General features: G+C 39.5%; 1 protein-coding gene across 3 annotated transcripts in view; it reads right to left on the bottom strand.

Annotated features, from left to right (window-relative positions):
- MAEA (macrophage erythroblast attacher, E3 ubiquitin ligase) overlaps nucleotides 1-23,025 on the bottom strand; it is a 51,128-nt gene that overhangs the window by 12,187 nt on the left and 15,916 nt on the right. For all 3 annotated transcript variants that reach the window (XM_065661146.1, XM_065661136.1, XM_065661153.1), the window contains 3 exons: nucleotides 22,193-22,375; nucleotides 16,390-16,593; nucleotides 2,532-2,654 (listed from right to left, as the gene is read on the bottom strand). In XM_065661146.1, the coding sequence (XP_065517218.1) occupies nucleotides 2,532-2,654; nucleotides 16,390-16,593; nucleotides 22,193-22,375 (510 nt within the window). The remainder of the gene's footprint in view (nucleotides 1-2,531; nucleotides 2,655-16,389; nucleotides 16,594-22,192; nucleotides 22,376-23,025) is intronic.

The raw sequence follows: 23,025 nt of genomic DNA on the forward strand, positions 1-23,025 counted from the left end.
CCCTTTCTTCAGAAACTTCTATCCTGCTCTTGTTGGCAAACATCTAAAAGCAATGCTGGAAACAAGTCTCAAACAAGAAACCCAAGCGGCATTTACCTGTTGGTTTTTTTGGAAAAAGGTAAAATGGGAAGCCTAATGAAGTTGACAGTGTCCCTTTAAATCAAATTCCACCACCAGTTCACAAAAATCTATAAAACAACTTAGAATATGTGGTATTAAACAGATTCTCCCCCCACAAAAGAACAAGTCACTATGCTTCTTTATAGGGACACAGTCAACTCTTAGTACCTTAAGAAAACAATGACAAGCCAAAGTCCTCTGACTCTAGAGAGGAGCTATATTCCCTGAGTTATCAGGCTCCATCTGGGAAGTGTTTTTTTCTTTCCCCATGCTTCTAATGAACAGTTGCCTTTTGTTTAATATCAAAAAATGTGATATTAAAATTACCACAGTAATATCAAAATTCCTCAGTGACTTCAGTAGGAATTTGAGCAACTCCAAATCTATCAGTTAACTGCTTGGGGGGGGGGGACTAATGCACACCCTGCAACAAACTGCTTATTTTCAGATTGGAAATGTAACCCATTTGAACATAAAAATGATGCATTCTGTGCCTAGATGTTAAGATACATACATTTAAGGAATAGAAAGCAAACTGTTTTCCAGCTATGCATTTTCCTGTACTCAAGCCCGTGTTTAGCAGAGAATAAGAATTTATTCTCTATTTTAATTTTTCAAACAGGACTATTGTATAATAATGTTACTCGATCTACACAAACCCACATAGAGAATTTTAGTTCAGTTTGTTTCTATTACAAAACCAATCAAGCTTTTAATTGTTAATGATACTAAATCCTAGGGCTTATTATTTCATTACGATGTTTCAACAGCAAAAAACCCCACTGCATCCCAAAACCATCTTCAGAGACTGTGTTTTGTTTTTATAAACCCTGAAGTAAGCTGCAAGCCAATGGCTATATGGGTTCTGCAGACAAGTAACTAGAAGTAAAGAGCCCTAGACAATCAGGTGATGCATACACCTCAACTTTGCGTATCTTCAAACAATTCCACAGCACCTATTCACAGCTTACGCGGCTCACATCTGTAGAGACTATAGGTCTGTAAATGCTTTCCCAGGCACACATACCATTTAATTTTTAGCTTAGGCTTGCATTAAGGTGGTGGCTGGGATTTTAGAACATAACACTGATGAGTAGCTAAGCAACCAGAAACAGGAGAACTGTTCATTTGTGTCGCAAAAAATAAGCATAGTGATTTCTTCTAACACTGATCTCTCACAACTTTAGGTTTGTTTTTTGCTTGGCTTAGGAAAAAAAAGAAAAAGAATTTGGGCTTGCAGAAATAGATTGTTGTTGTTTTACAGAAAGAGGGATGGGGAAGATGTTCCTTATTTATTATTTGTTGAAGATTGGTGATGGAAAAGATGCTCAGATTTTATTTCTTTTATTACTTAATATATTAAAGATTACACGAGGGGGATTTTTTAGCAATATAGTTATGCGCTAGTGGTTACATGCCAATTCTGGTTTTCCTTTAAAGGCTTCCATAACAAGATCATCACTGTCTTTAGAGTAATCACCGGTCGATTTACTTTTGCATCCCTTCTTCAGTTCATTCTCATTTTGGCGCCCCTGACTGACAGAGAATGTCACTCTTTGCTTATCATTAAGAGCACTTAAACAGTTCTTAGTTAAAGAAAGCGCTTTGTTTAAAAAAATCAGACAAATGTTGAGGGAGGCAGGGATTTTGGTTAATATCAGTTACAAACCAGATTTCTGCAAGCCCTATGGAAGATTACAGCATGGTCTGAAAGGCACAATTTAAGAGGCAAGGAAATTTAAACCCACTACATCGGAATAAGTAGGCAGCATGTTCAGATCATGGTATTCAGTGGCTAGAGAAAGACCTACTGTGTTTATTACTTGATTACACCCTGCTTTTATTCCTGGAAAAGCGTTTCAGTAATAGTTTCTCACAAAAAATTAGTTCTTTCCTCAAGTTCTATTTTCTTATATGCAACACTTAAATACTAAGACAAAAGTCTGTATGAAATATCTCTCCATGTTAAGCATGAGGACACTGGTTTGCCATTAACCTCACTCTTAAATACCTCCATGTGTAAACTGAGTTATACTCTCAGCAGGATGCAGAGTCATAAATGTAAGTTCACATGCACAAGACACTGCATACTTCAGCATTTAGACATGTGTAAGTCAAACTAATAATATTTAGTTGGTTTTAGTGTATTTGAGCACAATTTGTTGAGACAACACTTGCACCCATATTGCCCATCGCCCAGCTTCAGGTTTGGCATTTGCATGAGCTAGTGTAGCTCCAGCAACCTATGTCTTCTTAAAAGGAGAGTACTGTACTTACTGTCCTTACTCTTACACAAGGCCTCATTCAAGACCTGTAATTTAAACCAAACTGACCACATCAAATATCCGAGCAGTTTAGAAAACACTTAGAAAACAATTTAAGCAAAACATCAACATGTTATATTTTCATACCTTCATTTTTCTAAGCCTGGATTTGTTATCATGACACCAAGCCAAGCAAGTCATCGTCTCTTGTCTTTCCAATGACTCTTCCACTTCTTTAGCAGTCAAAAACATCTCAATATTTACCAAGTCCTTCAAACACAGAAAGAAAGCAGGTCTTGTTAAATTGCACTGACACTTTACACAGCAATCCACTCTTCAACAGAACTAGAATACAAAGATACAAAAGACTGAGACCTCTGGGTTTTAGGACAGTTCTTGACAAAACATTACAATGTATTTTAAAGGCTGCATCTCCATGCACTGAAATATTCCCGAAGTGACATAGCAGCAATATTCTTCTGAGTCTATTTATACAACAGAATGTGAGAAAACAAAGATTAAACCTAGGAGCTTTGCACAAAGTGACCAGATCCCACCACCACTTCTGTGCGGTTCACACACAGGAGTACTGGGTTTCCTCAAAGCTTGGCTGACTGCCTCAATCCAACCATGACAATCTCGTAACATTTGCTCAAGTAAGCAAGAACTACATAAAAGAGGAGAATCTAATTCCACTATACACAGACATCTATAACTATTGAGTTTTAGTCAAAGTCTAATATTATTGGAAAAGTGAATGAGATCAGGTTAGGTTCATCAGAACAAAACCAAACAGGCCACATGCATACAAATGCAGCACAAGTTGCAGCTTTTACTACGGGCTGCTCTTGTATGCCTTGAAAGTGAGTTTAAAAGGAAAATATTAAGAATATTTAGCTACATTTTATAGATTGCATGATCATAGCAACAAAACCATTACACCATCAAAAGAATAAAGAGCCTCACACAGCTCTAATGGTGGTGGTATCAAATCCAGACAAGGCAAACTAAAGTCAGAGCTAAGGCAGTTACAAGTTGATAGAACAAAATTAAAACTGGACTTCCACTGATACTCCCATCCCCTTAAGGATACAAAAAAAAAAATACTAATTTTACCAATGTGCTGGCAAAATGGACTGAAAGAATGCCAAGCCTATTCTATAATAGGAATATTTCTCTATATATCAAAGTTTTTCTACAAGACCATGAGAGTAATGTTCCTTTTTAGTAGTCTGAAGTTTTTCTGATGATATGCTTAAGTGGAAAAAAGTGCATTACTCCCCTGTGTGTGATAAGGTGGCCATATAAAAACCCTCCTGTCTATATAACTCATCTGTGTAAGTAATTTAACATATAATGCAGCCATATTCATTACCTTGCTTGCATATTTTTCCTTACAGCTGCTGAATGGAAAGACAACTCAATTTAAGTTAAAAATAATACCACTGCATCTCCTCAAGCCTGCTTAAGCTGTATGTCCTCTTGATGAACAGCATTTGCTTTTATACCAAATTAACACAAAAGCATTTTCTTCTACATTAAAACCAGGACTGGATATGGTAGGCAGAATCAAATCACTGGTTTCATCCCATTTGTTAGCTTTTTATAGTTTAAGCTTCATCAGAAAAAAATAAAGCAGCATAAGGCAGCATTTGTTTTAAGTCGATGAGCTGGTGAGAGAATCCTAACTCCATGCATCTATCAATCAGATGTTAGCATAGCAATCTTCAGTGATGAGCAAAAAGGTTGTAGCTGCTGCTGAGGCAGACAAAACTCTTAAATAAAAAGAGAACCCCTACATTCCTGCTGAAAATTTCAACTAAAGAAGGTTCTATTTGATGCAGAAATGCAAATTAGATTTGCAGTTGCCAAAAGAAGTCAAAGCTTGGCAGCCGTCTTTATTAAATAGACAAGATGTATCCAGAAAACAGAGGAGAACATTTTTAACTAAAAGAGTTTCTTTCAGAACTAACAATCACATCTGAACTGCACCAATAAATAGGATTTTATTCTCTGTTGACTGGAAAGTTAGGGAACAATATAAAGAAAGCATTAAGAAATCCATTTGTAGGGACAGAAATAGCTTTTGCATTTGATAAAAAAGTAGTCAGAAGTCTGAATCATGCACATCAATAGAAGAAAAATACACATTAGGCAATAGGCATCTAAAAAACCCACATGTGCTCATATCACCCAAGCTTTTTTGATCTGATCATGTTTTCCCATCTTCCTTTCTCGGTGGTGCCTACTCTTGATGCTTCTCCATAGTATATTTCATTAGCTAGGACTAATGAAACAGAAGAAAGGAGTAACAGGATTATTTGGCTTTATCAAAACCAGCATGGCTCTTCTGCACAGCTAGCACTGGAGTACAACTTGTCCACCACATCTTGCATGAATAGGAACCAGTTAACAGCGTCAGAACTATCTACATAGGTTCCAGTCAGAAGAGTCCCTATTAAGGCCCTAATCCTGAATAGTCTTCTGAAGGCATTCTGCAATTCAGAGTTTTAGAGGCTGTACAGAAACACTGTCTCGGTTCCCCAAACAGCATTAAGATTTAATATGCTGCTATGAAGAGCCTCTCTTATATAATTTGTTTACATATAATATTGAGTGAATGTAAATACACACTTTTAGAGACATATTGCCACTGGTTCTGCAGGTGGAGAAAAAGCTGAAGCAAGGAATCTGTTGCCTCACACTCCGACTGACACAGCATTCAGCAGCATGGCAAACGTTTTCTGACTTGTATATAAATTAAAAAGCAATTCTGAGGTCTTTAATAACCCTCTTTCGCAACACTGTGAAGTCCTGCCTCATTTCACAACTTCAGTTTTCACACTGTAAAAGTGATTGCTATACTTTACTTCCAGCACTGCTGAAATACAGGAGAATCCTATGCTGCACACGGAGTGGTTCAGTATTGTTACAGAAACTTTTACCACAGACTTCCCAGCCTCCTGTGTATTGCCATGGATGTTTTGCCCAAGTTACCTTGCCTTAACTTGCTTACCACTGCAGAATACCTGACCCTAGGTAGGAGGGCTGATTAACAACACTTAGTCGGGCTTCTACAGCTGTAATAACAAATAGTGTTGAATGGCTCAAGGAAAAGAACTCTGTCCTTAAGTTAATACTGACAATTACCCAGACAGTAAGAGGGGACACACAGCATAAATATTCTTCCTTCTAGTACAAGCAAGGAAGTACCACCTAGATTTTATCATTTCGGCTTAAAAAAAAAACAAACAAAAAAGCCTACTGGACTACAGTGAACTAAACTTCCCTTCTACTCAACAGTCACTAACCAGGTATCAAAAGGCTAACTATTCAAGCACTGGATGAACTTGTTCATAAACTAACTACTTAATTACATTACAATGATGCATACCTTAGAGAAAAGCATTTACTATTAGAGACAGCTACTGCACATGAAGGCTGAAAACACTCAAAGGAAATCAGATTGACTTATTTAAACTAAGAATACATCTATCCATCACTCAGCTCTGCCTGATTTACATCTATACAGCTTTTAAAATATCACTGCTGCTTTTAAGCTGCAAGTGCCCCCAGGGAGGGAGGTTACCAACCCTATCATTCTGCACACACTCCAATTATTGAGGTATAAAATACTATAAAGAATAAGGATTCCTTTATCATTATGATTACTACATACATACTTCTGGCCAACACAGAATTAGAAGAAAAGTGGTAGTATTTCCACATATTTACAGGAACTCTGTAAATACAAACAAACCAGAGTCTTGCTAAAAACAGCAAGTGCCTACCAAACTTGTTCACCTTTCTTCTTCGGCAGGACTTGTGCAACTCCTGATAATATGCTCAAGTATTTGCAAGACCTTAAGCAAATTTTATTCCCTTCCCTACAAAACTAAATCACATCTCAGTAGTCAAAGTATGATGTCCAAGTTCAGCAACAATAACTTTACTCAAGTAATTTGGCTTAGTCACATTCTAGAAGTGACCTCTTCAAACATGGAATTCGTGAGTGCTCCTGGGCTGCCTTCAGGAAGATCTCACTTTCCATTTAGACATCAGACATACATAGAAGCATTACATCTGTTTTTTTTTGAAGTAAAACATCTTTACATTGTAAGTACACCCCAAGCAAAGTGAAATTTTCCACTTACATTACACTCATTCATTGGTTTCACAGTCATAACTAAAAGACAGCAATACCTAGATTAATATGGGAGGTAGAGTTTTGTTTCACAGCAGGCAAAAAATCAAACTTCACTGCTAACAGGTTTTAAAGAGTCAGCAATGATTTTGTGTCTAAGAGATAAGAGTGTTTCAATTAGTCTGTTCCTAAAGGTAAAAATTAAAATTCTTCAATATACAGATTCAGATCTAGATAGGTGGCTTTAGATTCACCAAGACAACCGCTTGTACATTTTAGCACCAGTTAAACAGCAACTCTGCATTTGATCCTGTCAAAAAATAACTTCAAAATCATGTAATAGTTAGGGTTGGAAAGAACCTTCAGATCATCTAATTCCAACCACCTGCCATAGACAAGGACACCTCACCTTAGACCATATCACCCAAGGCTCTGTACAACCTGGCCTTGAACACTGCCAGGGATGAAGCATTCATCGCTTCTCTGGGCAACCCATTCCAGTGCCTCACCACTCTCACAGTAAAGAACTTCTTGCTTAAGAAGAATAAAAGCATCATTTCTCCAGTAGCAATACAACTTTCACTCAAAGTTTATGTAGTGTTCATGTAAGGGGTTTAATTTATGTAACATATTTTACTGTTTGAAGCAGTCAGGTCAAGTCATTCCTCTCCATCAGTCTCCACTCTGCATATGTACATGTATTTTTTTTTTATGACATCTCTAGCCACAAGTCTGGAAAGCTGTCAAAATTAATGCTTGATAAAATCCCTTATAATTCACATGAACATTTTGTCTTAAAATATAACAGAATATTCCACATACAAAATGTGAATCTAAAACGGCACAGAATCAGAGATGAGTAGCGAAACATAAAATACTTGATATTTTCAAATCCCCTTATAACAAGATAAGTCATCAAAAAGAAGAAAAATCAGGCTTAAGAGAAGCTGAGGAAAAAAAAATAAATTACTCAGGTGGAAAAAGGCAGCATTTTGTAGAGAAGAAAGCCTCCTTAGTGGGAAAAACCCCAACAGTAATAAAATGGGTTAATTGTTGTATAAAATAGGTGATTCATAATATCATAAAATGCTGTTTATGTATTTTTGAAGATGTAAATTGTCTTTTTAATTGCTTACTAACATCAATACAGAACTGAAAATAGGCCAGTATGCCTCAAGCTTTCAGTGGCTTGTTGCCAAGAGTATGTACCAGAGACAGCTTTAATAAGATTGACTATCTATACATATTACATCTGTAAGAGCAGTACCTTTGTATTACAAAAGGCTTTGCTGATGCACTTGGACATCCACTAGCACGGTAAGCATTCATTTAAACTCTTCGTATATACCTACAGTAAGCACTGACTTGGACAACTTTAAAACAACTTTAAAAAACGCTGTGTTAAGCTTTCAGTGACTACTCGCATACTATATACTACACACCCACAATCTGCAACATAACCTTCAATGTAATTTACTTCTATAGAAATGGAATAGAAATGCAATAATGAACAGTTACAAACAAGAAGGTCAAATTAATCTCCTACATTAGTTTGTTAAAATTTCCTGTGATCAACAGAGAGTAAATCCAGAGATCATCTAGAGGCCATGATTATGCTCCATCCCTGGCAGTGTTCAAGGCCAGGCTGGATGGGGCTTAGAACAACCTGATGTAGTGGAAGGTGTCCCTGCCCGTGGCAAGGGGCTAAACTGGATGAGCTTTATCGTCCCTTCTAAGCCAAACCATTCTATTATTATCATTACACAGCTGGGGAAGAAGGCAGACTCAAGGAGCTATGAGGTTGACAAAAGCACCATCTGGGGAAGCATATTTTTACAGTGGGAAAACAGCAAAAAAAGACATAAGTTGGCAGGCGCAGGAAGACTGGAAAACACCACAGTAACACTGCCTACCTGAAAACATGTGCAGGTGAAAAGTTGGACAGCACAATAAATAGGTTTGCACTGCAGTAATATGAATTGTCACCCAATTCCCCTACCCCTACACAGGGGAGGAATAAGAAGCTGCTGGTTACAACAGTTCCTTCAAAATCAATGCAAAGTCTCTATAAACTGCATGAGATTGAAGGCAAACCCAAATTAAGAAAGCAATGGTATAGGTGGTGACTACAGCAACGCCAGTTACTTAAGATCAGTTAAAGTGAGGCGCGAACTAACACTGAGGCTTCCTTACTCTCTACTCATAAAAAAACATCTGAAGTTCATTAAGCTACTATTAAGTATTATAATGCTACACACATTAACAGGATTACAGAGAAAATAAACAGAGTAATTGACAGAATGTCCTACTCAAAAGCCAGCCGCAGAGCTAGCTGTTAGGAAAAAAGCAAAGACAGACAGCCAAACCACAGATTCATCAACAGAAGAGCCAGAAAAGTTATTGTCTACAGAGTAAACACAGTATCTCATGGTGTACACAGCTGAGCTTTCACATGAGAGCATCTTCCATGGCCTCTGTGTAGCACAGATCTTCTGGTTTTACCTGGCTATTTTTAAAGCACTCTAGTAACTTACACTGATTATCTGTAAGAACATTGTCTTTAACATGAGACAATACTGGTGGTACTTTAAGTAATTGGTTCTAGTGACTAAATCATGCTCTAACCTTGTGTTTGATTTCTAACTTCAATTTCTTTACTTCCGATTCCATGTACTGTTTCATCCCTAGGCCTTTCTGCACTAGACGAAGTTCTTCGGTATATGACTTCTGCTCTCATACCAAGCAAAAGCACCCATCCCTTTCATTTTCCAGTCATCTTCTCCCTTTAGTTTTTCCAACAGCTTTTCTAAGGTGTGGTCACCAAAACTATACATATTGTGCTATTGACTGCTCCAGTGCCAAATAAAAAGACGTTTTACCCGCCTCCTGTTACTGATGCACGTAAGTCATTTCAGTTGAGCCCTGCAGTTAGGGCTAGCACTTAGGTTGCTTATTAGCAAGCTGCTTTCCCAGTGCATTCCCTACTCCTGCCTCAGCAATTTTAGTAGCTCAGCAAATGGCTGTATCTTACCCTGCAGTACATTACACTGTGCTAAGTACAGTAATAAATGACTACACCAGAGTAGTGCGACAAAGCCTCTAAAAGTTAAAGACGCATCATTGGGCAGGAAAAAAAAAGCCTCTAGTTTGAGCTCTACCATTTTCTGTCACAGACCTCTTTGAGGAAAGACAACTGATCTTTTGCCAGTAGAGCATGAGCCCTGCAGCTTTTGTCCAAGCAGAATCAGTCTGTTATTAGCAGCTACACACCTTCCTTGACAAAAAGTTAACTCCTGTCATGTGGCATAGTAGTAAGTGCTAAATGTCAAGGAACATTTCTGCTTTGAAGGAATGTCTGGCAGGAAGAATGTACTATTGAGAAAAATCTGAGATGCAACTGAAGCCAAATCTGTATGTAGGCAATCTGCAAGCGAGAACACCATTCCCCCTTTACGTAACATTTCAACTCAAGAATCTTCCTTGAATCACCATTTTTCAATATATTAGCTCTGTTACGATACACTGCAGGTAATCCATTTTGTCTAAAAGGACTGAAAAAAAAAAAGACATTCAACATCACAGCATACTTAAGGTTGTCGGCTTTTGAAGTGTCAAATGATCTCTAATGAGAAAGTTTGTTATTCTGCATCGATCTTGACTATTCCACATTTACATAATTCTAATTCCCAAAGATGCTCGAGACAAACTGCAGATGTAAGGCTGTTCAAGAATTACAGCACTTTGAAATTCAGATGAACACACCAAACATTCATTATACCAATCTAGGGAAAGTTGCCATGCCTACGGTAGGAACAGCCAAAACACATTTAAAGGAGTTTCTGAGTCGCTCATCTACAGCTTAGTGCTGTGAGGTAGCTCGAAACAGCACAAGTTAACATCCTAGCACCTTTAAGTCGTGCCAGTTTAGAAGCTCCTTTATACAGCCTTCTCAAACATCTCCTATGTGGGAACAGCAAGTCCCAAGGGACACAAATAGACAAAAAGACACCTTTTGCCATTCAGCTGGCATTTAGAAAGTCTTGTCTATGTTCTGCATGACACTGAAGCAAAGAATACAGCCAAGCAGTATGCTGAATATTATTTACCTATTTAAAATTTAAGTGTTATGAATATAAGCTTGTCTTGATGAATTAATTTAATACACATTTGTGTGTTTGCCTACAAGCCATTCTTGGACTACGTGTCTTAACAAGGAAGACTTCCAAGGGTACACTGCTATGATTATTGAGAAGTACTTATTCAGCTTTTAAGACCACATGGATTCCTTCACTCAAACTTACATCCTTACTGAAGTAATCACGTATTACTGAAATCCATCCTGCACAAGTATTGAAAGTTTACAGATCCAATGGTGTATCAAACAAAGCACACGCTTATTTCTTCCATTCATTATATTACTATAGGTCTGCTATGGTGATAGTCTGTTCATTCACACAGTAGAACACAGCTCTAGCAGGGTTAAAACTCAGTGGAACACAGATGAATCTCTAAAAACACAGAAGCAGTATCTTATGTGCACACATCTGCCTGCAGTTGTCGATATGCACTGACGAGAGAACACTTTAATCCGGCACATCCCTCAGAGCATGAACACCAGCTACAGAAGCATAAGACACTTTTAATCCAGAGGGACAGGCAAAGACAATCAGCTTCCTCAATATAGTACTTTCATTAAAAATCCAAGCAGTTATGTGTTCGATACCATCTGCTCTGCTCTCTCAGCAACCAGGAGAGCTTCAGAGAGACCTAAGGAAACCTAACCTATCATGTTTTGATTAGAGCAGCATTCTTGGTGAGCATTTTTCATTCACTTTTTGAGTTAAGACTTAATACTGGTCCTGTTTCTGCAGGTCACTTTCCATCTCCCATTTTTTGAGAGAGGCATCAAGCAGGAATGGTTATTCCAGGAAAGGATGACTTCAAAAATGGTAGCTTTAAGACTTTTGTCCCATAACAGACAAAGAAATCATTCAGCAGTATTGTACTGAGATTTTAGCTGAAGGATCCATTTCAGTGTTCAACACTTTCATAAAGCAAGGAAAGAACCTTTAATTTTGGGACTGTGAATGGAACAATGACATAGAATAACACAGAGATCAGTTACTTGGTTAAGAGCCATGCAGCTTAAAGAACTCAAGTTTCTCTCATTCCAAAGGACATCAGGTAAGATTTCATGACTTTCCACCACAAAATTAAGACAATGGAACTCAAATTTGTTACAAGTATCTTTCCAAAGACTCAGTTAGGCTAATCTATTCAAAATGCTTTCCAGTTATGAAAACTGAAGCCATATTTATGCAGTAGGAATAAGAGAAAGAATTGGACCAAACTAGAGGATAAACAGCTGTGTGACTACTAATCCTTTTATTTCTACTAATCAAAATTAATATATATATTCACTCTAGCAGTTTGAAAGATAAACTATTTTCAGAATGGCTTTGCAGTATTCTCTAGGGAATAACTGTTACTACAGACTTAGAGGATAACTGCTCAAGAAGGAAACCACTGACAAAAATTGAAGCTGTTAACTCCCACTTAAAGAAAAGTTACCATTTTAGGTCTGCTGTCAGTTGGTTTAATGCTATTTGAAGTGTCAAGAAGCCCTTCAGCATGATCACTAAGGCAAGGACATATTTTGTACTAAAATAAGATGATTTACAGTGTAAGAGACTGGCAGGTTCAGAATCCGGGCTTGTTTTCAATCATATAGACAAAAATCACTGTGGGCATTACATAATTAGGAAAAGAACACACCTCAGAAACAGCAAACCAAGCACTACATGCCTAATTATAAAACTTACCTACAAACAAGAACAAATTCCTACTGGAACACCGTATTTCCAAAGCCAGATTTGCCTATCAATTAATGGTACAGAAATGAGATAGCATTTAATGTAGCAGAACATGGAGTAGTAAAGTTAATTAACATACAACCCTGCCAGCTAGCTGAATATATGTATCTGCAGATGAAAATACTCATTTTGATGTTGGTGTTGCACTCCAGGGTCATAATAGAGTCAAAATAAGATCATTATTAAATATAACAAGCTGATACTGATGAGCTTCATTTGTAATGCAATAACAAAAACTTAACACCTAGTTTGTAGCTTCAACCTAAACTGGTTTTCACATCATTAGGTAGCCAGAAGGCATCAAGAGGAAAAAAAAGTCCACAATAGAATCCATATTTACTTTGGCACACACATGACATTTCTGTCCTTGACTGTCAGCTCTTATTTTAATATTGCTCACATTTTGGTTTACTTTCCCAAGCAGCATTACATTTCCTTAAAGGCATATCACACACATTTTATGTTTGTAGTTTGTTTTTTAATATTGCCATATAACATTAAGCTTTATATATGCCATATGCCAGAAGTTATTCCTAACCTGAGCTAGTTCATAACTCTTTAAGCTTCCCTACGATTTCTTGCACGCAGTATTTTTCATTGCTGTTTGCTTCCTAGGTTATAAACAGCTTCTACTACAAGAATCCAAGAGTATCATTCCTATGAAGGTGGTTAATTTAGAAAGCAGATTAGAATTTCTCACAGCCCATCAATAACTCTTAGAACTGGACACTATGGTGTATAGTTGATCTTTGAGCAAACTGCCATGTATTTATTGTTGGCAAGCATTTGATTTAATGGTTTGGTCACTAAAACTAAATGCTTTCTAAACTGTTTCCACCCATGAAGTAACCTTTGCAGCTCTGCAGCTCTCTTTGCATTCAGAAGCCATGCAAAGAACTTAAAGCAAGCAGGCTGAGACTTGCTCCCAGGACTGGTCTAACAGCTACTGGGAGATGCTTAACCTAAGATCCACAAGCTGCAACTGAAACAAGAGCAGTTTACCTCAACCTCTTCATATAGTGGCCAAGGGCACTTTTAGCCACTTAGCTTGCAATCGTAGAAACAGTCACAGAACGGTTGAGATTGGGACCTCCTGAGGTTTTGTAGTCCCCTTGCTCAAAGCAGGCTCACCCACAGCAGGTTATGCAGGATCTTTCCCAGTCCAATCTGGGGTTTAAGTATCTCCAAGTACAGGAAGACTTCATGCTCCCAGCGTGTCCACTAGGGAGCCCAGAACTAGATAAAGCACTCCAGAAGGGTATAACTGGTTCCAAGCAGAGGGGATGGATCACCACCTTTCCTCCCCCTGCTACTGATGCACATCCCAGTGCAAGCCAGAGCACTGCTGAGTCTTCCTTGCCACAAGAGAAGACTGCTAGGTCACACTCGTCCACCAGCCTCACCTCTGGCTAGTAGACAAGTAGAAAAAACCCCCACCTTTCTTTCAGGTTCCTACCTAGGGTACAGTGCCCACCCAGTAACAATATAGTCTTGATATATAAGAAAAATGAAAATCAGGCAATAGACATGACCAGGTTCACTATACAGTAGAGTGCTTCTGAACCCTGCAGTGGTGGAGACATTCATCAAAATGACAGTTGAGACTACAGTAAACAGAAAGATTATTTTGGACCACAGAATACCACCACAGTATTTTGTAATCTGTACAGCAAAGTTACATTACTGAACATTAGAGGACGTTTCAATGCTCATGTCCTTCAGCAAGAAAGGAACAAGAAGAAACACAGAAGTTGTCTTATTAGACCAGCAAACACACAGATTCTGTATAACAATTAAGTCTCATTATCTAACTGTTGTAAAAGCTTTTAACAATGAATATTGACATACAGTAAGGACAACTGAGTACCAAGGTGTACCAAGACTGAGGGAAGCCCATCCTTATTTAGCTAAAATGTAAGCTTTAATATTGAGTAAAATGCATAGTGTTAGCAAACTGGAAGAAATATGGCCTCAGTGCATTCAACATGTGCAACTCAGTTCTGTGTTGTTCAAGTTACTTTGATGTTATGCAAATAAAAATACTTCGGCTTATTTAACTTCTGCCTTCAAGCCTATTTAAAACTTAAAAACAAAACAACAAAAGTTTCTGTTCAGCAAACAGAATGAAAAGCTTTAAGGCTTTGCAAGCGCAACAACTGTGAGGTCTTGGGGTATATCACAACAGACATCCATGCTCGTGTGTAAACCAAAGCTAAGCATAACAGGCATCATAGAACTTGCTATCAAAGGGAAAATACTTCCATAGTGCTTTTTCAGCAGACCTAGGTAGGGTAGCATGATGATTCAGGAGGAGATGAGCTCCGGCTCCAAACAGAGGGAAACATCTACCAGAAGTGGAAGAGCTGTTGTCCATACAGCTGCAGTTATCCCAGAATAATTGTCTTGGGTTTTTGATTCACATGTGTGGGCTACCTTCAGTGAGGCACAGCAGCCTCTCTTCAGTGAATGTCTTCAGGACTACTTCCTATCAACAGTTTGTAACCCACTACTCTCCTCCCTTCCTTTCAACCTCTACTAGCTGCTTCCTTGGTATTTACTGAAATCTCTGCTGGTTGAATGGAATCATAGTAGTAAAGCAGTCAAGAAGTAACAGATGTGAAATACACTCCTTGTCCAAGACAGAACAGGTACATATGCTATAGTTTGACATCAGTAACAGAAACATCTTCTTTTGACTAGCCCAGAGAGGTGTGTTCAACTGTGTCAAAGAAAGGCAAAGCACAGAAGTTGCAGCTACACTCTCAGCATCTTTACAGGAGAAAGATTTAAACCACAACAGTTTCATGCCTTCTGGAATCAGGAAAAACAAAAAAGCTTGAAGATTCAAGAAACAAGAATTTACAATTCAAGACCTTATAACAAGCTTCCAGTACCCAAAGGCACCTACAAGAAATCTGGAGAGGGACTTTCAACAGGGGCATGTAGAGGGAGGATGGCTTTAAACTGGAAGAGGGGAGATTCAGATTGGATGTTAGGAAAACATTCTCCATTGCGAGGGTGCTGAGGCGCTGGCACAGTTTGCCCAGAGAAGCTGTGACTGCCCTATTCGTGGCAGTGTTCAAGGCCAGGCTGGACAGGGCTTGGAGCAAACTGCTCTAGTGGAAAGTGTCCCTGCCCGTGGCAGGGGGTTGAAACTAGATGAACTTTAAGGTCCCTTCCAACCCAAACCAATTTGTTATTCTACAACTACGAAGGATTAAATAGCAAGCGCTACCTAAAAATCAGCAAAACATGATTTATCTAAATGAGCAGCAAATCTTAAAGCATCAGTTTTCGTGTCCTTGTGTCTGACAGGACCACAGTGCAGATTCATTGTGCTGCATAAAGAAGTTAAACCAAGGTGCAAAACCAACTAGATATCCAGTGAAAAGTAAAATGACAACCACAGAGTTGCCAATTGCTAAATAAACTAATTAGCAAGAAGTTTCTACGGATATAGTGGCTACTAGAAAACCTAAACTGCATCAAGATTTATTTTCCAATGTGTAAGCCAGCTTTCCTCTCGATGCATTAAATAATAGGATGATATGATAAAACACTTGTTCTTGCAATCAGCATATGCTATTCTGCTCCATCTGGTCAGCTATGCATATCACCTAAGTGCGACTACATAGATGGGAAGCTCCACCAACTGCTTAATCAGCAGCCCAAAGGCCTCTAACAAGAAATTCTGTACAACATTTGAGAGCTACTTAAAGTTTTAACAGGGCAATGTGTTTATCTAAAGCATTCAATTTGTGACTACAAGTTATGCCTTCAATTTCTACTTATTTAGTACATTAAAATACAATTTATGTCAAGTAAGGAGAACAAAGGCCTGAAAAGCTTAACTGATAAACATTAGTAATGAGGGCACAATAATACATAAGTATAGCTGCTATAGGGCTAGCTAAACCAGCTTGTGCTTATTTCCCAACTTCCTCCTTACTGCTGTTTTGTTAGTGAGATAGTGCACATTGCTACCAACCTCAATACCACTTTGTCTCGCTAGTTTTACAGCTGTATTGTAGTAGCCACAGCGTAGAAGATGCTCCACCATCATACGATCCATACGTTTCTTCTTCCACATGTTTGCAGCAGCTGGCTGGTCACTACTGTGTTCCTTCAGATGTTCAATCCTACGTTTGCAGAGTTTTGCACTTTCATCTTCAGCCTGGATTGATTCAACTGCCTAAAGAAAAAGTAACAGGGACAAATAAGAGCTATACATTTGCAATTTGCTTTTAAAGCAAAAGAGTGTAAGAATTGTTTGCAAACATTCTTCACATACTACACAGTTACTCCCAGTAGCATTGCTTTCATTTAGAAAGACATTTCCTATAGCAGTGCATAAATTTCAGTGTGGCTGGTCCAGTTCTGAGACATTCATGCATATTAAGTTTTGATTTATTTGACATGGAGTATATGCAGTTTTCTTCTTAATGTGCAGTTAGTCTGAAACAGCAACGTATCAACTACGGTAATAGTCTGCAAAGAGCTTTGTGAAGGTCTGCAGCCATCTGGTCCAAGCAGCTGAAAACCATGAATTTCCACCTCTAACCTATGCATGGCTTCTTCCTCAAGCAGCTGTCCTGCTGAATTAGTTCTGCTGAGGGGCGATGCAGAATAAACCCACATTACTTCTAATGCACTGGAGCCATTTTAATCAGTCATGCAATAATGAAAATTACATAAACATTTGGCCTCATGGCACTTTTAATTCAAGGATCTTAAGAGTAGTTTTGCAGAAGTTACCAGATTTTACTTCTATGACTGTGGGAGCATGGATCTGCTGTTAGAAGCTTTACTTAGGAAAACAAATTTGTTCAGGGGAAGCAGAATTACTGTATTTTAAACCAACCTATTGACATGTTCAGTGCAAAATACACACTTCAAAGTATCTCCACTAAGTAAAGAAAAAAAAACCACCCCAACCCACTCAGGTTACACTTACTTCCCTTCAACCTTATAGTTAGTTATGCTGCAAAATTTACCAGGCAAGTTTTATTACAGATATACTGTAATTCAAAGCCAGCTGATTCAGCGTACAGCACGTGACAACTGTGGGTCATGCCAGGCTACAGCACACAAGAAAACTTAGCAGTACTTTTATATGCTGGCGAAGGTAAAAACAAACCAGAAGACAAAGGAAGCTTAGTACCTCTCCCATCTGTGATACATCACTAGTGATGCAATTTCAGGTTAGGCTGCCTTACATGTGGTGGCATTAAACTTGCTGGCTTGTGTTTGAATAACTGCACAGCTGTGGCAACAGGGAAGTCCATGCAAATTTGCCAGCCTGCTTTAGGCAACCCACTCTGCTCTCCATGCTGGCACTGATAATCTTCCCAGTACTCAATTTATCCAACACTATTCAAGCAACACTATGTGAGGTCCTCAACAAAACGACATGGAGCTGTTGAAGCAAATCCAAAGGAGGGCCACAAGGACTGTAAGTGGGCTCGAGCTCCTCTCATATAAAAACAGGCTGAGAAAGTTGGGGCTGTTCAGCCTCGAAACAGAAGCTGTGTGGAGACCTCAGAGCAGCCTTCCAATATCTGAAGAGGGCTACAAGGATGCTGGAGGGGGGCTTTTCATCAGGGACTGTAGCAATAGGACAAGGGGTGATGGGTTTAAACTTACACAGGGGAAGTTCAGGTTAGATATAAGGAAGAACTTCCTTACTGTGAGGGTGGTGAGGCAATTGAATGGGTTGCCCAAAGAAGTGGTGAATGCTCCATCCCTAGCAGTGTTCAAGGCCAGGTTGGACAGAGCCTTGGGTGACCTAGTCTAGTGTGAGGTGTCCCTGCCCACAGCAGGGGGGTTGGAACTATGATGACTTTAAAGTCCTTTCCAACCTCAACCATTCTATCATTATGATTCTATCATCCCCAGATAACAGCCCCAGCTCTGGAAGCACGGGTTGGTTCCATTTGCTTTTACCATGTACACTTATTTACAGACTACTTCTGAAAGGATCATTATTTGAAAAGCAAAGTGAAATAAATGTCAACTTGAGCAAGAAAAGCCTACCAAGCATTTGCCACAATTAAGCCTGACTCTGATCTGTCCCTTGATACCAAATTCAAGTATCTAAACCTTAATCACTACACAAGACAGTACTTTACCAAAATTTATATAAACATCTACAGCCTCATTTATTTTTATTACCAAAGTCTGAGTTATTTCTATTGCTGAATGTAGCTTTATTTTGTAACATGTTGTTTGGAGATCAGTCTTTGAAGTTATAAACTAAGTCTTTTCCTATTCAGCAAGCAAGCATTCAGGCCAAAACTTACTTTCATTTGTTATGTTTGTAGCATCACCAGCTATGAAGGCAACCTCTAGAATTACTCTGGACATAACTAGGAGAACTCAAGGCAGCCAAGCACGAACGTTGAGCCCTTTTCCTGTTCCAGAGGGTTCTCCTTGTATGGGTTTGTATCTGGACTTACACAGCTCTTGCTGAGGTTTTTTTAAAATCTTACTAGTGCATTCAGAAAGGCTACAGAGCCTTTCCAAAACCCTCTGAAGCAAGTCTAGCAGGACTTGCCTGGCTGGGCATTAATAGAACTTGAGGGAACAAGCATATTAAACAGGATACAAAAGGGAGAACACAAATGCCTAGGTTTCCCCAGGATCATTTTCAGAAGCCAAGAAACCTGCTGTGTTGAAAAGCTCTTTTTTAAGAGCAAGTAAGGTGTTAACTAAAGGAACCATTTAATTCTATTACGGCCATCTCAGCAGTTCATCAGATCCTTGTCTAAACACATGAGGAAACAGAGATCCCACATGGGTCCAACGGCCCTAAAGAAAACAAGCATTTTGTTCCAGGAAGAGATTACAGAGAAGACAGTTGAGAGTTGAGGGTCTGGAGCAGAAACAAGACTTTTTATTTTAGAAGATTTACTGTTAAATAGGTGGGTTTTTTCCTTGCCTTTTGTTTTTTTCTGAGCAGCTCTAAGATTCCCCCCAGTCTTTCAGTCAGTCAGAAACAAATGAGCATTCACACTAAAATGGAGCCTTGCACCCAAAACATTCAGCAATGCCTTCAGACACACCCCCGCAGTCAGCAAAGATTTAGCAAGTAAATAACTTACTCCTCCACATCATTACTACACACCTACAAGCAAAATCTGACACCTCTTTCAGAAATAGCAGTGATTTCTTTCTGTAAGTAACAGAAGTGAGGAAAACATATCCTTCAAGACCTCTTTAAGTCTCACAAACCCAAGATGAAAACAGCGATTAGATTTATGAAGTCTTTTGCAGAACAGCTTTTCAACACTTCGCTAGCCTGTTCAAGCAGAAACCCCCAAATCAACGTACATGACAGCGTTATTTTCATGTTAGAAACCTCCAAGGTATTTTGACGCTTCACTTAATATAGTCTCAAGATTTATCTCTGCTGGTTATTTCATTTAAGTTTTAATGAAATGACTCTGCTACTATTTGTTTCAACTATTTATTTTTGGAGAAGCACTGCTCTAAGGCCAGGCAACAGAGCTATTTTCATTTTTCTGCAAGATGTGTTTCAACTAAGTGTCTGATGACTCTCAGGATGAGCAATATTCCCATCCAAATGAAGCACTCCTCATGTGTTTTTAACTCATTCTTCTTAAAAGTGGCAAAAGCATGAAGTTACACAAGTCTATGGGACCTGATGAAATCCATCCGTGGGTCCTGAAGGAGCTGGCGAATGAAGTTGCTAAGCCACTGGCCATCGTATTTGGAAAATCATGGCAGTCAGGTGAAGTTCCCGACGACTGGAGAAAAGGAAATATAACCCCCATTTTCAAGAAGGGGAAAATGGAAGACGCGGGGAATTACAGACCAGTCAGTCTCACCTCTGTGCCTGGCAAAATCTTGGAGCTCATTCTCCTGGAAGGCATGCTAAGGCACATGAAAAACAACAGGGTGCTTGGTGACAGCCAGCATGGCTTCACTAAGGGGAAATCCTGCCTGACCAATCTGGTGGCCTCCTGTGATGGGGCCATGGAACTGATGGACAGGGGTAGGGCAGTTTATGTCATCTACCTGGACTTGTGCAAAGCGTTTGACACTGTCCCACACGACATCCTTCTCTCTAAATTGGAGAGACATCAATTTGATAGCTGGACCACTCGGTGGATAAAGAACTGGCTGGATGGCCGCACACAAAGAGTTGTGGTCAATGGATCAATGTCTGGCTGAAGACTAGTAACGAGTGGTGTCCCTCAGCGATTAGGGTTGGGACTGGTCTTGTTTAACATCTTCACTGCTGACATGGACAGTGGGATTGAGTGAACCCTCAGCATGTTTGCCGATGACACCAAGCTGTGTGGTTCGGTTGATATGCTGGAAGGAAGGAATCCCATCCAGAGAGACCTTGACACGCTTGTAAGGTGGGCTGATGCCAACCTCATGAAGTTCAACCATGCCAAGTGCAAGGTCCTACACCTGGGTTGGAGCAATCCCAGGCACAGCTACAGGTTGGGCAGAGAAGAGATTCAGAGCAGCCCTGCGGAGAAGGACTTGGGGGTGTTGGTCGATGAGAAAATGAACACGAGCTGGCTTCAGTGTGTACTCGCAGCCCAGAAAGCCAACCGTATCCTGGGCTGCATCAAAAGGAGCATGACCAGCAGGGCGAAGGAGGTGATCCTGCCCCTCTGCTCTGCTCTTGTGAGACCTCACCTGGAGCATTGTGTGCAGTTCTGGTGTCCTCAACATAAAAAGGACATGGAACTGCTGGAACAAGTCCACAGGAGGACCACAAGGATGATCAGGGGTTGGAGCACCTCCCGTATGAAGACAGGCTGAGGAAGTTGGGGCTGTTCAGCCTGGAGAAGAGAAGGCTGCGTAGAGACCTCAGAGCAGCCTTCCAGTATCTGAAGCGGGGCTATAAGGATGCTGGGGAGGGACTCTTCATCAGGGACTGTAGTGACAGGACAAAGGGTAATGGGTTAAAACTTAAACAGGGGAAATTCAGATTGGATATAAGGAAGAAATTCTTTCCTGTTAGGGTGGTGAGGCACTGGAATGGGTTGCCCAGGGAAGCTGCTCCATCCCTGGCAGTGTTCAAGGCCAGGTTGGACAGAGCCTTGGGTGGCATGGCTTAGTGTGAGGTGTCCCTGCCCATGGCAGGGGCGTTTGAACTGGATGATCTTAAGGTCCTTTCCAACCCTAACTTTTCTATGATTCCAAGTTTTGGCTGTATTTCATAAAAGTATTCAAGCTTAACAGCTAGAAGGAAGTTATTCTGCTAAACATGAAAATGCTTTTAGTAATATCCCCAAGGAACCTTTCAACCTGCAAGTTTAGTGTTCAAATAACAATCCAGGACAATTATTACCTTCCTCTGCAAAGAGGCCTCTATCACCCTCCTGCTCCCCATTGGGGTTTAAACATTTTTGAGACTACAAATCAGGTACCTGTTTTGCTTAAGTGATCCATTAATGCAAATGTACAAACCTTTCCATTAGACAAGCAGGAATTGATAGAAATCAATTCTTCTTGCTACTACTTCTTTCTGTGGGTAGAGAAATTCCTTTTCAGGTCTATAAATACATATGAATTCTACTTCTCTAAAGAGGTTACTTCTACTTAGCCATGAAACACCAAGTCATGTTTCGTAAGTGCAGTGAAGCAAGACACAGTAAGTTCTGACGTTTTGCTGTGCATTCTAACGCCTTTGTTCACAGTGCCAGTAATACCTATGTCTTGAAAAGAAAATCCAGGCAAACAGCATTGCAGAAAACTACTTGTGTTAACTTTGTAAAGACACAGCAATCACAAGGTAGAACACAGCTTACCTTTCGTTTCAGAACACTGAGTTTTTCAACTACTCCATCCAGGAGACTAACGACTGAATCCACAGCAGGACAACTGCTCAGCGTCTTCTCCAGCTCTGCCACCACCATTGTAACGTGGCTGGTCTCTCGGTCAATGTTTTTCTGTGCAGCTCGAAACCGTTTGTTCAGTGTTTCATATGGCACCTAAAGAAATACCAAGTTGTTATAACTTCTGTATTAAAATATGGCAGGTCTTCTATGAGTTTAGAGACTGCTGATTTCATCTGATGCAGTCAGGACACCTCCGAGGTTGCAGGATACCAGTGGTCATTAATCAAACTTGAGTTCTCATGTCAAAGCCCTTATTTAAGCCCTCTCAGCAAGGAGATAGCACTTCAAAGATAATGAAAAACCAAACATTGACAGGAAATAAAAGATGGTAGATCCTTTTCTGTTACAGATTTTACCCATCCTCCTGCTTTGACTGTAGCAAGCACTGATGGAAATGATTCAGGGAGAACAGAAAGCCACAACAAATGTCTATCTAACAAAGGAAAGCAACAAGTTCACTACAACTAGGAGATCACACTTTAAAACATGGCTTTTTAAGTTTACATTTATTTACATTTAAGTTTACATTTACTTCTATAAGAGAAAGTTAACTGAGAAAGCACAGATACTACACATCAGCTACTGAAATATTTATACATAGTACACCATACTTATTCAGGAAATCTAATAGGTCTCCTACCTACTTCTGCCCATGAAGGATTACATATTAATATTCATTCCAGTAGGACTGTAACAAGTGCCAAAATAAACTCCATGGAAGCTTTCTTAATGGAAAAAACCCA

Source organism: Lathamus discolor, chromosome 1, assembly GCF_037157495.1.
Source record: "Lathamus discolor isolate bLatDis1 chromosome 1, bLatDis1.hap1, whole genome shotgun sequence".
Classification (NCBI taxonomy): Eukaryota; Metazoa; Chordata; class Aves; order Psittaciformes; family Psittacidae; genus Lathamus; species Lathamus discolor.